Raw genomic sequence first — 15284 nt, forward strand, 5'->3', positions numbered from 1 at the left:
GACAACATCTACACACTACTGTGATTTGAATGTCATTTGCAATATTATATTGCAAACCAAAAATTCAGTTGAATTCTATCGTTATATTCATTTAATAATATCAACCCCAGCTAGCTAACGTTTATTGGCATTCAGAGGAATTCAGACAATGAATAATTTCATGAATAATCTTTATCTGCCACACTTATGAACCAAAAAATTGTAAATAAAAAAATAATTACAGTGAGAGATATTGTTAATGTGATTAATTTCATAGTTTGTTACTTTGCCTTACCGGTCCGAACCGCTCTGCAATAAATACTACGTTTTTGAAAAACATTTAGCTTACCTCCATTTACCTTCTCAGCGGTGAAGGTTGTAGTGAGGGGCTTTGAGGGAACTCTCCATTGACGTCACCACGAGTAAGTCAAGGTTCACTCACCGAGCAAACGTTATCACGATATCTTGCGAGCTTCACCAATACGTAACTTTTCCTACAGCACAAAGTTAGTGACCAATTATCCGAAATAATTACGATGTACGTTACGACAATTAGTTAACTACGCAGAAGTTGTCGTGCCCTCTAGTGGCCACAGCGAGCAACTACAGCTGAATTCAACTGGTATCAAGGTAGACACAATAGCATAGCAGTACTTCCGGTTTCAGCATTCAAAATTAAAGTTAAAACAGCTATATTAACACTGACCACTACAGAACAACGTAAACTAATTTTCTTTTATTGACTTTTACTTATTCTTGCATTTTGTATATTGTGCTGGTGTTATGTAACTTGTTGCTCTATGCACACCGAGCTTATCTTTAATGAAATAATTATGAAAATTATGCAGTATAAACCAAACGTTTTTGACACGTCACGTCAGACTTAAGCGGATGGTCGATTCCATTCCTCCCTTGCTCCACTCTATTTTCATTATGGACTGAATTTAACAACCATGTGTTATAGTGTTAGTGAATATATACTGTTGAGTGTATGAATGTTGTTGTTTCATTATTTCTTTGGGGTGCCATTTAAAGCAATAATGCGCATTATTCTTGTCAAAACAACTAAAATTTAAAAATAAATAAATAAATACATACATACTGTATATATTGTACATACATACTTTTACAACATGTTGGGTTGTGTTTACGTGTTGTATCCACTGGGAGGCACTGAACATTCAGGATTACAAATCAACCTCAGGGGCATCAAGGGGGACGACAGAAACACAACAACACTTCCGGTGAAGACATTCAAAATAAAACGTATTAATTAGGCAGGAGTAAAGGCTAGCGCTGCGACTTCACAGCGCCCCCCGAAGTTTACGAGGGTTGGTGACGTTCATGTGATTTTGGCCTCATAGAGGGAGGCATCCACTCTTCTTGCCGCAACACTTCCTCTCTGAAAGGTCGATACTGGTTGAGTTGTCAGCTTCAAACCAACGATCAGTCCACAACAAACAACGAACAGGAAACCAAGACGGAAAACTAAGAGGAGAAACAGGGTATCCACCTATACAGTAAGGACACAGTTAAAATATATTGCTTGATTACAATTATATTAAGATTACTGAGACTAGAAACGATTGAGCGTTAATGTTATTATAATGGGCTAAGTTAAAATATTGAACAGCAGGTGCGCTAATATAGCATTAGCTATCTTGTTAGCCCCCCACACTCGTTTAACTGCAAACTGAGCTATTAACTGTCATCTGAGTTAGCTAACTAACATTCTGATATCGTGAAAAGTTCATATTAATAACACAACAGTTAATATCCTGTTGTATGACGTTATATTGTTCTTAATAATGAAGTTTAACTTGCTAACGCTTGCTAATCTGACTAGCACCCGTCAACTAATAATTGTTCTGCTACGGTTAAATAACGTTAACGCTGAATTAGCTTTGAGTGTCTGACTTTGCGGCATTATTTATATTATACGATGTTAATAGTTTTGTTTGATCTACGTCCATGTAGCTACAACAGTTACAGTTTGATGTATTTGTCAACTGTTAGCTCTCCAACATTTCCAGCTTTGACAGGTGAAGCTGCTGTGGTCAGGGAGCTAAGCTAGTTACTAGTAGCTGTCTGATGTGTTGGCTTATCGATGAACTAAATACAACATATTCAAACTCTGTAGTTTTGTCAGATTTCGTGCTGTAACTATACAAACCTGTTAAGGCAGTAAATGTGCACTCGCGTTGATGTATTGGGGCTTACTAGAGCTACAGGTCACATGCTACCTTGTAATCCACAGATAAGCCCTGTGTGGTCGTTTTACAGTAGGTGGTTGTGCTGCTTAGCTGCAAGATATTCTGAGAAAGTCTTCACCTTTTTAGCTTTAGACATGAAAAACTGCATTCTACCCACATAGACCATTAACCTGTGCTTTACTTCCTCAGTTAAAATCCAGCCCATTTAACAGTGTTGTTGTTATATTGCATTATTACAGATCAAACCCTTCAGCATAACATTCCTGCACTGATCATGGGATCAGCATGGGGCAAACTGATTTTTTTTTTTTTTTCTTTTCTCTTTTTGTCACATGTCAACTTCTCACACTTGTGCTAAACTAACACCGACCTGATATAGGCCTCCTTCATTAGTGATTCTTTACACTAGCGTGTCAGGTGTTTTTATAACTACAGCTGAAAGCCAAATTTATTTATATTTCACTGTCACTAATGGACAATATCTTTATTTATTCCATTTCTAGAGGTTCTGATTGATTTAAGGCTGCAGAGAGCTCACCTTCTTGAGCAACATGGGGGAACTCTTCAGGAGTGAAGAGATGACGCTGGCTCAGCTCTTCCTCCAGTCAGAAGCTGCCTACTGTTGTGTTAGTGAACTGGGAGAGATTGGGATGGTGCAGTTTCGTGACGTAAGTCCACCTGTGTCTCATCCTGTTGCTCTCCGGATCAATTCATGACTCATTCATTATTTACTACAGGTTCTGCTTTGATTTGCCATTTTCTGCCAACTAAATCTTGCTTTCCAAAAGTGGTACCTACAGTGTAAAGGCTCAGTCATCACTACCATCTTTCATGGTGATAAAAAAAACAAAAACAAACAAACAATCCCATCAGTAAAAAAACTGTTGAGAAAGTGCATGCATTCTGCATCATGTTCATCATGTGCTCACAGCTGACCCCTCATTCCACGCATGAGAAAGCCCGTTGCTGCCGGGCCCAGAGGGAAGCTTTGTGCTAGAGTATTGGATGGGCTGTAACAGAGTGGGTCTGTGCATCAACAGTGCTATCCTATTCATTTGATCAAATTACACTCCGACATCCTCCATTAGTTTAAAAAGTATAATTATTTCTATAATAATAATAATTATTTCTATAAAGATGTTAAGAAAAAGAGTTATTGATAGACTCTCAAAAAAAACATTATTAATGGAAGGTTTGTCAATGGATAGCAATGCAGAATTTGAGCAAGTTATTAAATTATAAGTATTGCAGCCATAGGTATACATCTCGCAGTCCACGTTGTTTAGCTTGACCCTCAATTATGTTGTTTTTTTTTTTTTCTTGCAGCTAAATCCTGATGTGAACGTGTTCCAACGAAAGTTTGTCAATGAAGTACGAAGATGTGAAGAGATGGATCGCAAACTGAGTAAGTGAGCTTTAGGTATAGCTTGCCAGAGCTGCCCCTTCCCTGGCTGGAAATGAACAATGCTGCAACTCATGTTTCCTAACCCACAGCAAATGCTGTTCATTTAATATCCACAGGAGAGGCACTTCTTTGTCCAGCATAAAACAAGTACATGTACATCAGCTAAATGTGCCTTGCTTTTTACCTCGTCACTTCTCACTTGCAGGGTTCGTGGAGAAAGAAATAAAAAAGGCGAGCATCCCAATAGTTGACACAGGAGAAAACCCTGAAGTCCCCTTCCCAAGAGACATGATCGACTTGGAGGTGACTGCTCTCTCTCTCTCTCGCTCTCTCTTTCTCTTTCTCTCTGACAGATAAACATTGAGCTCTATCACCTGCCACTTCCCTCGGCTGACGTCTCTGTATGTCTCCCCACAGGCCACATTTGAGAAGCTTGAGAATGAGCTGAAGGAAATAAACACTAACCAAGAAGCCCTAAAGAAGAACTTCCTGGAACTCACGGAGCTCAAGCACATTCTGCGTCGCACGCAACAGTTTTTTGATGAGGTCAGCTTCACTGCGCACCCACACACGCATTGCAAAACAGTGTGCTAGGTCTTTCGTTGAAGTAACACTGTGGTGACCTGAAAGAAAAATTAGACTTTTACTTTTGTAGGTAGTTGCTTATGGTTTTGAGTTTAAACAGTTGCAGCCTGAACTCAGTCATCTCAGCTTTGCATTGGTGTGATACAGATTCTGCTGATAAGATGCTCTGATTTTACACACACACACACACACACACACACACACACACACACACACACACACACACACACACACAAAGGACCACTTATTGCTGCTTGATTTGGCAAAGGGGGTTTTCACTCATGATCGTTTATAGTTGCTCACATGACCTTGGTCTATTCACACCATTTATTCACACCATTTAATTCACTGTAATCCCACTGCTGTACAGTACTTTGCTTCACTTGCTTCTGTGTACTTTGTTTATTTGCCAGAGCAAAATCCTCGCCTTTCCACCTTTGCCCAACATCAGTTCCCCTTGACAGCCCTCACAAGCGTTGAGTGATCTTTTACAATGTTATGAGCTTTGATTGAGGTGAATCATTTAGCCAAACACGTAGGTGTTCTGCCATTAACTGGTTCAAGTTCACAGTCTGTGCTGGAAGCAAACTCTGGCCCTGCTTCCTTATCTCTCTTCTGCTCAAATCTCATAACATTCATTGAAATAAAATGTCCTGCAGGTTTTGTAACAGCACTGCTCACAAGTGCATGTGTCTGCTAATGCTGTGGCAGCAATTTATGTGTTGCCATTATAACTGATGATTTTGTTAATGGACTCTCATCCAGATGGAGGACCCCAGTTTACTGGAGGATTCGTCCGCCCCGCTGGACCCCAATGAGGTCAGCAGAGGGGCTCCTCTCAGACTGGGGTGAGTCAGTTTTTGTGGTCTTTTCCTAATATTAAAAGGATAAAGCTTTTCTCGGAGATCTCCGGTTCCGTCTGTGCGGTTCGAGCCATCTGTGCCTGAAACTGTAGAGTTACAACTAGCCAATCATCTCCCACACACCAGCTCAGGCTGCCAAGCTTAAACAGGTGACAAAGGTCACCGCAAATCCATTCAGAACTCGCATTCACTAACACAGTCCCTACTAGTGTAGACATTGCACTAAATGTTGTTACCCTGATCAGCTCTTCTTAATTACACAAAAATGTGTAAGTTGTTTTTTTTTGTTTTTTTTTAATTATGGAGTGTACATGACTAATAAAGGTTTTTTGAAGTTGTCAAGGCCCGTCCCAATTGTTCAGACAGAAGTAATGACATGAGCTTTACATACTAAATATTTAAAGAGGAGTAACTGTTCTGTTGTTAAGGCTGTGCAGTGAGTATCTGAGAATTACAACTATTTTGAAAGTTACTTTTAGCTTCTATATAGTGCTTTTTATCTGTACGAGTGTAGGTAACTAGTAACAATAGTGACGGAGTAATTCCATTTGTTATAGATTTGTAGCTGGAGTCATTGGCAGAGAACGTATCCCCACATTTGAGAGGATGCTGTGGAGAGTTTGCAGAGGAAATGTGTTTCTGAGGCAGGCAGACATAGAAGATCCTCTGGAAGACCCGACCACGGTCAGTACTGTTAATATGCTAAAATGTGTCGTAGTCTTTTAAGTCTGGTCAGATATAATGCATGCTTCAGTGTTCTCCTAACTATATGACGTTTCCACAGGGCGACCAGGTGCACAAGTCTGTCTTCATCATCTTCTTCCAGGGAGACCAGCTGAAGAATAGAGTCAAGAAGATCTGTGAGGGGTAAGCGAATCAGCAACATATGTACAATTACTCAAGTGTTCTTGGCCAACGGGTCCTTATCTGGACTTCCTCATCTGTCCTCAGGTTCAGAGCAACTTTGTACCCGTGTCCAGAAACACCCCAGGAGAGGAAGGAGATGTTAGCAGGAGTGAATGCTCGCATTGAGGACCTGCAAATGGTAAATTCACTGGCAGGGAAAACACCCATGCACCATTGACTCATAAACACCAAATTGCACAAAAACAGACAGAACTGGTTAGTTCTCTCTTTTTTTTTTTTTTTTTTTTTTTTTTTGTTTTGCTTCTGTCTGGTCAGCAAGTTTTTCTTCATTGGAAAGTGACCATAGAGGAAATTTCATAAAGCATGAAGACAGGAAGACATCTGCTCTTTGCAGTTTGTTCTCAGCCCAGCTTCTGAGACTGGTAGGCTTCTCATAAGCAGTAAATTAATGTGATTTAGGTTGCGCAAATGAAATAGAAAATACGATTTGTGGGCCTTTTAAGTGTGATAAGTTCACTTCCTTTCCATTTTTCTTTTTTTCATACCGTTATGGCTTTGGAAATCACCACATCCTCCATGACAAATGCGCCTATCAACACCACCAACAGATACCGCCTCGCAGCCCTCTCTTGTTGCCACCCTGCTCTTGTTTGTGAGGGAAATAATGGCTCAGTAAACCTTTACAGCTGTTGATCAACATGTCAGCTGTCCAGCTCCAACCCACGCAGGATACAGAGTTTAGTTTAATTGCAGTTGGATATTTACAGAGAGAAATGTCCTCAGGCAGGATCTCGCCACAAAAACTACACTTAGTATTGCCTGCAGTGTTGAATTCCTTCCCATTTGTTGTACTCACTGCAGCCTGGGGTACAGTCCCACATGCTATTTGACTCAGTGAGCCAGCTGTGTCGATTTTGTGTGACTCAAATATTGTAAGATGACTGACCGTTGCAGCCACGGTAACGGCTCATATTAGACAGATACCTGATACTTGTATGGTTCGGGGGAATGTGTGTCTTGGTGTTTGTGGATGCAGTGTTATGCCTGTCGCTACGAGGGCGTGAGAGCTGAATGACCGAACAGCGTGGATGATGAAGAATGTCAAGCTATTTGGCCAGCAATCAGCTATGTGTGGGCCATTAAGCCCCTCGACAGCAGGCGAGACTGTGTCTGTAGGCAGAGTTTAAATATCCTGCCATTTGCTGATCATGGGACTTGGCTTACAATGTGAGTCATACAGCAGCATACCTGAGAACATCCTATATCTCACATGGGAAAAACCTAATGGATTAGACAGCCTGTTTTAACATACACCAGTCAGCCACTACACGTATGAGTTAGTGCCAGTAAATGTAAACCCTTTCTATGAATATGAAGGAGTATGTGATTCATTGCTGCTGTTGTTAGTTTTCTTGTTATGATAGCCTTTTCTGGTTGTAGTACACATTATATACCACACAGCTGCAACTTTATTTTGATAGATTTATTGGTGTTGATGTTTTGTAATAATTCAATATCTCTTTTCTTGTCCTGGCCAAGATAGAACCACATTAGATGGATAACAAAATGTGCCACAAAATCAGAAAAAGCCTGAATACCACTTATGATACAATCATATAAAAGATTTCGTCCTGACCTCAACCACCTCCACTCTCGTCTGCCCCCAAAGGTGTTGAACCAGACCGAGGATCACAGGCAGAGGGTCCTGCAGGCTGCAGCCAAGACAGTCAGAGTGTGGTTCATCAAGGTGAGGAAAATGAAGGCCATCTACCACACCCTCAACCTCTGCAACATTGATGTCACCCAGAAGTGTCTGATCGCTGAGGTGTGGTGTCCCGTCTCTGACCTGGATTCCATCCAGTTTGCCCTGCGCAGGGGGACGGTGAGTAACTGAGCCACAGGCATTTTACCTTTTTAATAAAAACCTATCCACCATTTAGTAGGTTTAATTTATATTTTCTAGACACAGTCACGCAAAGACCTGCTTTTTCTAGATAGCTTCTAGAGTCTGGTTCATGTTTACCTGGTCATATGTTGAATGAAGCAGAACCGGTCTGAAAACAGCAGGTCTAAACTACGTCAGTACAAACAGGTTTTTCAGCCAGCAGTCCACTCCAGCTTCTGTGTGCACTCAAATATCAGTTTATCCACTACAAATGAAGGTTTATTAATCTCCACCAACTGGAGGTGTGAATGGCCCCATTCATGTCGGGCATCTCAGGTGATCCGATCACAGGTGGACATCTCTAAGCACACGAGTTCACACCTGGCATTAGAATGTATCTCCACATGTGGAGATACTTCCCTGCTCTATATGGAGATAAACACAGACATCAGTTCCGTTTGCAAAGACTAAATTCATTGTTGTTTTTAACATAATCTGCCAAAAATTAAAATAATTAAAATAAGAAAAAATATCTTAACAGTACAGACTGGGTCTATTCCCCTAGTGTGTTACAGGCAAACCAAATCCCACCTGTAAAGGATCACTCATAATATATACAGCCTTCAACAAATACATCTCATCGTGTCCTCACTGCATCTTGGGAGCATTCACATCTGTACTTAGAGCTGTCCACTTGTGATTGGATCACATGTTAATGTCGGGTAGGAGCAGGACCAACGAGACACTGCAAAAGCTCTCCTGCAGTGAGCAAAGTTAAATGCTACCGTCACGTCTTCAACATCTTCCACCTCTCTCCAAAGCTGTCCTGGCAGGCTGTGTAGCCTCAGCCAAGATAGATACATTTCATGATCTTTAATCAGTTTATTGATATGACATTTCTAAAGCAGTAAGTAGTGTCTCTTCAGAGAAATTAGGGAGTATCATATAAACTGAGACAGCAGCAGGATAACTCTCTTTTCTGTACAGTTAGCTTTCAGCATCCTCAGAAAATGATCCAATTTTTGGAAAGATTAGAAAGTTAGAAAGAAGGAAAGAAGTTCATCTCTGAAATACTAGTAGTTCATGTCTGTGAAAATAAAGCTAATGTCTGACATTATCATGTCATGCATGACATTGTTTTCTGCGTTGTAGGAAAAGAGCGGCTCCACTGTGCCTTCCATCCTCAATAGGATGCAGACCAAGCAGACCCCGCCCACGTATAACAAGACAAACAAGTTCACCTCAGGCTTTCAAAACATTGTGGATGCCTATGGAATTGGCAGCTACCGTGAGATTAACCCTGGTAAGAATGTGCCAAACCTTTCTGTGTTCATTCCTAGATATCTGTCTGTCTTTACTTAGACAATCAGTCTTATCCTTCATCTTTTAAGCCAGTTGAGCTTTTTGTTTATCAGAAAGTCTGTTTACCCAGCTGACTGTAGTATTGAACCATAGTCACTGCCGCATCACCCATTATCACCTTGTTGGGACATGCTGCGGTTCATGACTCGTCCCTCATTTGTTGTTTCACTTGCCCCGCCAACCTTCCTCTCATGTGATGCCTGCCTGCCTCCCTACCTTCTTGTCTCCAGCACCATACACCATCATCACCTTCCCTTTCCTATTTGCGGTCATGTTCGGCGACCTGGGCCACGGCGTTCTCATGACCTGTGCTGCCCTGTACCTTGTATTGAGAGAGAGCAGGCTGATGGCCCAGAAGAACGATAATGAGGTATTGATCCCATCATTGCCATCTCATCAGTCCTACACCATCCTTACTGGTGATAAAACCACCAGCCCCTGATCTGAGAGATGAAGCTATTTAGAAACCCATTTGATTTCAGTTTATCCTGCTCAGAGATTCTTCCTGAGATCTAAATGTATTAATCATTCTGCGGCAGATGTTCAGTATGGTGTTTGCGGGGCGCTACATCATTCTGCTGATGGGAATCTTCTCGGTCTACACGGGCATCATTTACAACGACTGCTTCTCAAAGTCCCTCAACGTGTTTGGCTCTGCCTGGAGTGTCAGGCCGATGTTCGACTCTCGAGCAGGAGGCAACTGGACGTGAGTGTCACTGTTGGTAATGACTGCTGGAGCCTTAACCTTGGCCTGTTGGAGCTGTGCAGTAATTCAAGTCAGAAAACTGATTTGTGTGGTCATCTGTTCAGGTTTGAAACACTTGAAGGCAATAAAGTTTTGCAGTTGGACCCAGCAATAGATGGAGTGTTTAAAGGGCCATACCCCATCGGCATCGATCCGGTGAATATTTTTCTTTGTGATCTGTATTCCATTAATTCTAATGATACAGTTATATAATGTCATGTGTGCAAATGAGTATATATTAGTTAAACATCAGTTAAGGTGTTAAGATTTGTTGCATAAACTTGCCCTTATTGTCTCTCAGATATGGAACATTGCGACCAACAAGCTGACATTTCTGAACTCCTTCAAGATGAAGATGTCTGTTGTCCTGGGAGTCATCCACATGCTGTTCGGAGTCACTCTCAGTCTCTTCAACCACCTGTGAGATTTTCATCCCCATTGCTTTTCGTTCCTCTTTGAATTTGTGCATAATTGCTCTGGAGACAAATGGGCTGTTTGTGGTTCTCTGCAGGTATTTCCAGAAGCCACTGAATATCTACTTGGGATTTATCCCAGAGATTGTCTTCATGGCCAGTTTGTTTGGCTACCTCGTCATCCTGGTCTTCTATAAGTGGGTCGCGTACGATGCGCGCACCTCCAGGGATGCTCCCAGTCTCCTCATTGCCTTTATCAACATGTTCCTCTTCAACTACAACGACCCCAGTAACAAACCTCTCTACAGAGGACAGGTCAGATACACTTCGTCGGTTACATCCATCCATCCTTTGGTCCTCAAGTCAACCACAGGAAGATAAATTGTCCTTTTTGTGCTTTTATCTTTCCCCTGGATATGTAGGCGGCTGTACAATCACTCTTGGTGATCATCGCCTTGGCATGTGTTCCCTGTATGTTAATAGTGAAAACTCTGGTTCTGCGGAGACAGTACTTGTGGCGGAAACATTTGGTAAGCAGCCTGCTAACACTCTATGGAATAAAGTATTCTAATACAGTTATAAACATAGCACTTGATAATAAATCCTTTTCTAATTTTGTTATTTCTTTACCTGTTTCGTGTGACAGGGTACACAGAACTTTGGAGGGATCAGGGTGGGCAACGGGCCCACTGAGGATGAGGCTGAAATCATCCAGCATGACCAGCTCTCGCAGCACTCGGAGGAAGAACCCGAGGTAAAAGAGACACGTCCTCACCAAGCAACGCCGTCTTCTAGTCGACGGCATTCGCTCCCACTTGCCCACAAAGCTGGAGTAACGGCAGGCCAACGGTTACACAGGTTATCGGATCTACCCACAACTTTGAATAATTCAGTCGCTCAGACACAGTTGGAAAGAGAAACGGATACCTCATGTTTCCACTTCCACTGTGATAATGAAAAACATCAATTATGGATTAAGGTCCGGTTTGGCAAAAAGCTCCACTGTGTCAGTTTTTTTTTTTAGTTATTATTTAAGGCTTAGCCATTAAACTGCAAATCCATTTCATTCTAACCTGCAGTGACAGTACATGTGAGCAGAGTGTTACCATTTTCTAATGTTGGATTCTTCTTGTTTCTCATTACTTTCCTGTTTACTGTTTACCGTCTGTCTGTCCGTCTGTGTGTGCGTGCTGTCAATAACCAAGCATTGCCTTTTGTCACCTGCTCTCAAGGCCCGCGAGGAAGAAGAGGTAGGACAGGAGCTCATGCTACACCTCCACCCTCTAAACTGTCCCCCCCTCCTGTCAAACTGCATGTCTAGCTTTTCTGTCTCTTTCCGCCCCTCGCTTTGTTGTCTACGTATGCTGTCAACCATTGCCTGCTGCTCTTAGCCGTGTCCGTGTTAGTCGGTGTGTGTGGTCAGCGTGTTCCAGGAGTTTCTTGTCGGAAAACACGGGTTGCAGGGATTCCTCAAGCGGTGTGCGCCAGTAGGCCGGTGCTTCCCTTACAGTCTTGGTGGTGTGCATGAGGCATCAGCAGAGGGCGGTTGATACTATGGGTTCACAAGGTCCTAAGATGATGTTGCCTCTTTTAATTTGGGGGGGGGGGCTTGCTGATCTACAGGGGCAAATGGCTTTCCTGTCACTTACCTGAATAAATATGCACACACAATGAACCTTCTATCCAGACCTCGGGACCTGTCGTAGAGATGTTGTGATGTTTTCTAGAGTGTCACACTGACGTGTGTGTTTTGATGTTATGTGTCCCACAGTTTAACTTTGCGGATGTGGCAGTGCATCAGGCAATCCATACCATAGAGTACTGCCTGGGCTGTATCTCAAACACTGCTTCCTATCTGAGGCTTTGGGCCCTCAGTCTGGCTCATGCACGTAAGTCTCACCTCTTATCCTCCAAGTTTGACATCAGTACATTAAAGCAGCGACACACACATTTATTAAAGAGAAACGAACTCCATTTACATTCAGATGAAATACATACATGCTCAGGTTCATCTCAGCAGTGAAATCTGTGTGCTTTTCTTTTTCCCATACACAGAGCTGTCAGAGGTGCTGTGGTCCATGGTGATGCACATTGGCCTTTCTAGCAGCAGTCTGGGAGGCTTTGTCCTTCTGGCCATAGTCTTTTATTTCTTTGCTGTTCTCACAGTTGCCATTCTCCTTATTATGGAGGGCCTGTCTGCCTTCCTGCACGCACTGCGACTGCACTGGTAAGATGAGTATGCATTTGTTTGTTGCAATAGTTTTTATTTATGTGTATATTGCATTTAGTTTAGTTTTTTTTCTTTCTTTTTAATTGATGCTGGTATATATTGATGTTAAAGCGTTTTAAATTGGGTTAAAACTGTTAAAGAGGAGGACTCTACAGTCAAATGACTGTAAGCACTGCAAACCAAAGAGCTATAGCTCCATCTGCAGGCTAGAGGTTTATTTAACTTTACTGGTTCTCAGTGGGCGCACAGAAAAGGATGAACAGATGAGAGGCAACTGCTTCTGTTTGGGAGTGAGTTAATACAATAGTTCAGTCTATTTCTCTCAACTTAAGGAAGAGGTACCAAAACAGATTATGTAACTATAGTACCTCGGTGTTCCAACATCTGGGCGGGGGGGGGCTTTACTGCCAGTTACCATCAGTGTCACATTGTGTCTAGGCTGTGTTAATTAAAATCAACAAATTGTGATTCCCCATCACTCACTCACTTTCCTGGCTCATGACCTGGAACATGTCCAGCTCTCGTCAGTGTTGTGTTTTTCCATTTTATGCTGCGTGTGTGTGATGTGCAGAGCAGTCTGTGATTCCTTGGTATGGCACAGACGAGCCTTTATTGTCCCTTTATCACTGCCTTTGTCTGGCTTTGCTGAATGTCATCCTGGTTTCATAATCCACTGGCACATTTACAGAGCCTGTGCTGCAGCCACTCTTCTCTATAATTGTCCTTTATGCAGTAATGCAGGGTGACTTTCACTCAATGACCTTCAGGGACAATCGGGCAATTTTGCACACACGGAAGCCTATAATAAAACAACAATCAGATTATTTTATTTCCACAGACTCTTGGTCTGTTTGCCAAAGTTGAGGTGGACAGCACTTTACTTTTCGGGAGTCAAAGGACGTGCTTGTTGACCTCTCTAACTCTCTGTAGAGATTCTTGCAGTTGCTGAGATATCATGGAGACCTTAACCATCAAATGTACTATCTTGCAGTATATGCATCAGTTATGCACAGTAGTAAGCTGGAGTTTATCATTTTAAAAGGATACAAGTGTGTCTATGGGATTAAAAAGTAAATGAGGCCCAGAAATTTTAGGAATGACTCAGTCTTAATATCTTGGTATCCTTTCTGATTTCTTTCTTAACACTGGCACCGTCTCAGCATTTTGGCAAGGACAAGCGTAGGAAGTTATGTCCAGTACAGACAGACTTATGGAATGGCAGGTATCTGTGGGTCGTCAGCTAAAAGGTCATCCAGCCGTTACTTAGCATTGGCCTTTTTAAAAATAGAGCCTGATCATTTTCCAGACGGGAAGAGGCTTAGGTAACTGGCCCTCAGGGCCGGGGTGCAGGAGCAGAGACATAGACATAAGCGGGTGGAGGTGGGTGCAGACTGTGAAATGAAGAGCAGAGGTCATCAGCCAAACTGCTCTGCTCAGCATTACCCCCACCCACCATCACCATTTGCCCAACTGTGTTATCGTGTACCAGGCTTCCTGGTCATTGTTTCTCTGATTGGATCTTTATTTTCTTTTGCAGGGTGGAGTTCCAAAACAAGTTTTACTCAGGCCAGGGCTTCAAGTTCCTCCCCTTCACCTTCGAAAGCATCTTGGATGGGAGGTTTGAAGACTGAGTTCTGACTCCTCCTCTTCTATTAATGTCACTCATCTCTTGAGAATCTGTGTGGTTGTTGAGTAGAGATTTTTTTTTTTTTTTTTTTTTTTTTTTTTTTTTTTTTTTTAGTGATGCAGTTTCCAATATCCTGGGAGTTATCACACCTTCATGACATTATCTGTCAGACTCCATTTGGTTCAAACTTCTCATCATTTTCAGAATCAGTACCTAAATTTGGAACATTGACTCAAAAGATTTAATTATTCATTCATTCATTCATTCATTCCAGAGAAAATAGCATTAACTGTAATCTGTTATATGTGTTGTCTTGGTGAAGTCCTTTTGTTTTACCTGTGTTTTATTTAGTTTAATATTATTTATGCAAAAATTCTTTATAAAACCTGCATTTTTCCTATGTGGGAGTGTTGCAATACAGATCATTATGTGCAAATTTCTTGACTGATGACGTTGACAAATGCTTTGTCAGCGTAAAATGACAGAAAGTCTTTTCCACATTGCTGTATCTGGATTGTCTCTTTCTCTTTGTTATTGGCATTATTCTTCAGCAGCAATCAACATCTTATGCACAGAGCTCATCTGTTTTATTTAAAAAAAAACAACAAAAAAAACACACACACACCCACTTTGCACACGCAGACACCTCCTTTTACATTGCATACTGACCTCGCACATAGAGCTATAAAGGTCTAAAGGGAATACAGTTGAACCTCCATCAGGACTTCGGTCCGTTCTCTGAAAATCAAGATAAACTGACTGATCTCGCGTTGTGCTCTGATGCCCTTTGTGTTGAGTGAGCCGTTCTCTCTGTCGATCCACATGGAGAGAACGGAGAGAATCTGTGGGTGGATAGTAGGTGGATGTTGTATAACAAACGAACACGCTAAAATGATTTGACACTGTCAGTATTGCTCTTTTTTTCTTTTTTTGTTCCTTATACTGATTTCATTTGTATGTGAAAAGTTTCGAATGTTTTCCTCACACTTAGAAGGGAGTAAGAGCGGCATACAGCAGACATGTTCAAATAGAACAAATTCCTCGGAAATGGTTGAGCACTCGCATTAAATGTGCATCTCTTTGTCAATAAAGTGGAAAGAGGTGGTTTAA

At 41.8% G+C, this 15284-nt stretch overlaps 1 protein-coding gene across 3 annotated transcripts; it reads left to right on the forward strand.

The window, feature by feature from the left end:
* The first annotated feature begins 1329 nt into the window (after positions 1-1329).
* atp6v0a1a (ATPase H+ transporting V0 subunit a1a) lies at positions 1330-15284 on the forward strand. Of its 3 annotated transcripts, none has more exons than XM_023413882.2 (22): positions 1330-1499; positions 2696-2860; positions 3519-3597; positions 3803-3900; positions 4015-4143; positions 4948-5030; positions 5603-5729; positions 5830-5912; positions 5997-6090; positions 7582-7794; positions 8950-9100; positions 9390-9529; positions 9699-9865; positions 9970-10060; positions 10206-10324; positions 10416-10632; positions 10740-10847; positions 10964-11071; positions 11523-11567; positions 12089-12206; positions 12373-12544; positions 14085-15284. In XM_023413882.2, the coding sequence occupies exons 2-22, from the start codon at positions 2744-2746 to the stop codon at positions 14176-14178; spliced, it is 2553 nt and encodes an 850-aa protein (XP_023269650.1). In that variant the 5' UTR covers positions 1330-1499; positions 2696-2743; the 3' UTR covers positions 14179-15284. The 3 variants fall into 3 exon arrangements, with proteins under 3 accessions (XP_023269650.1, XP_023269651.1, XP_023269652.1); XM_023413883.2 differs by having other exon boundaries at positions 11550-11567; XM_023413884.2 differs by lacking the exon at positions 11523-11567.

Source organism: Seriola lalandi, unplaced genomic scaffold (genome assembly GCF_002814215.2).
Source record: "Seriola lalandi dorsalis isolate HSWRI2012SDOR001 ecotype SW California unplaced genomic scaffold, Sedor1 jcf7180002054519, whole genome shotgun sequence".
Taxonomy (NCBI): domain Eukaryota; kingdom Metazoa; phylum Chordata; class Actinopteri; order Carangiformes; family Carangidae; genus Seriola; species Seriola lalandi.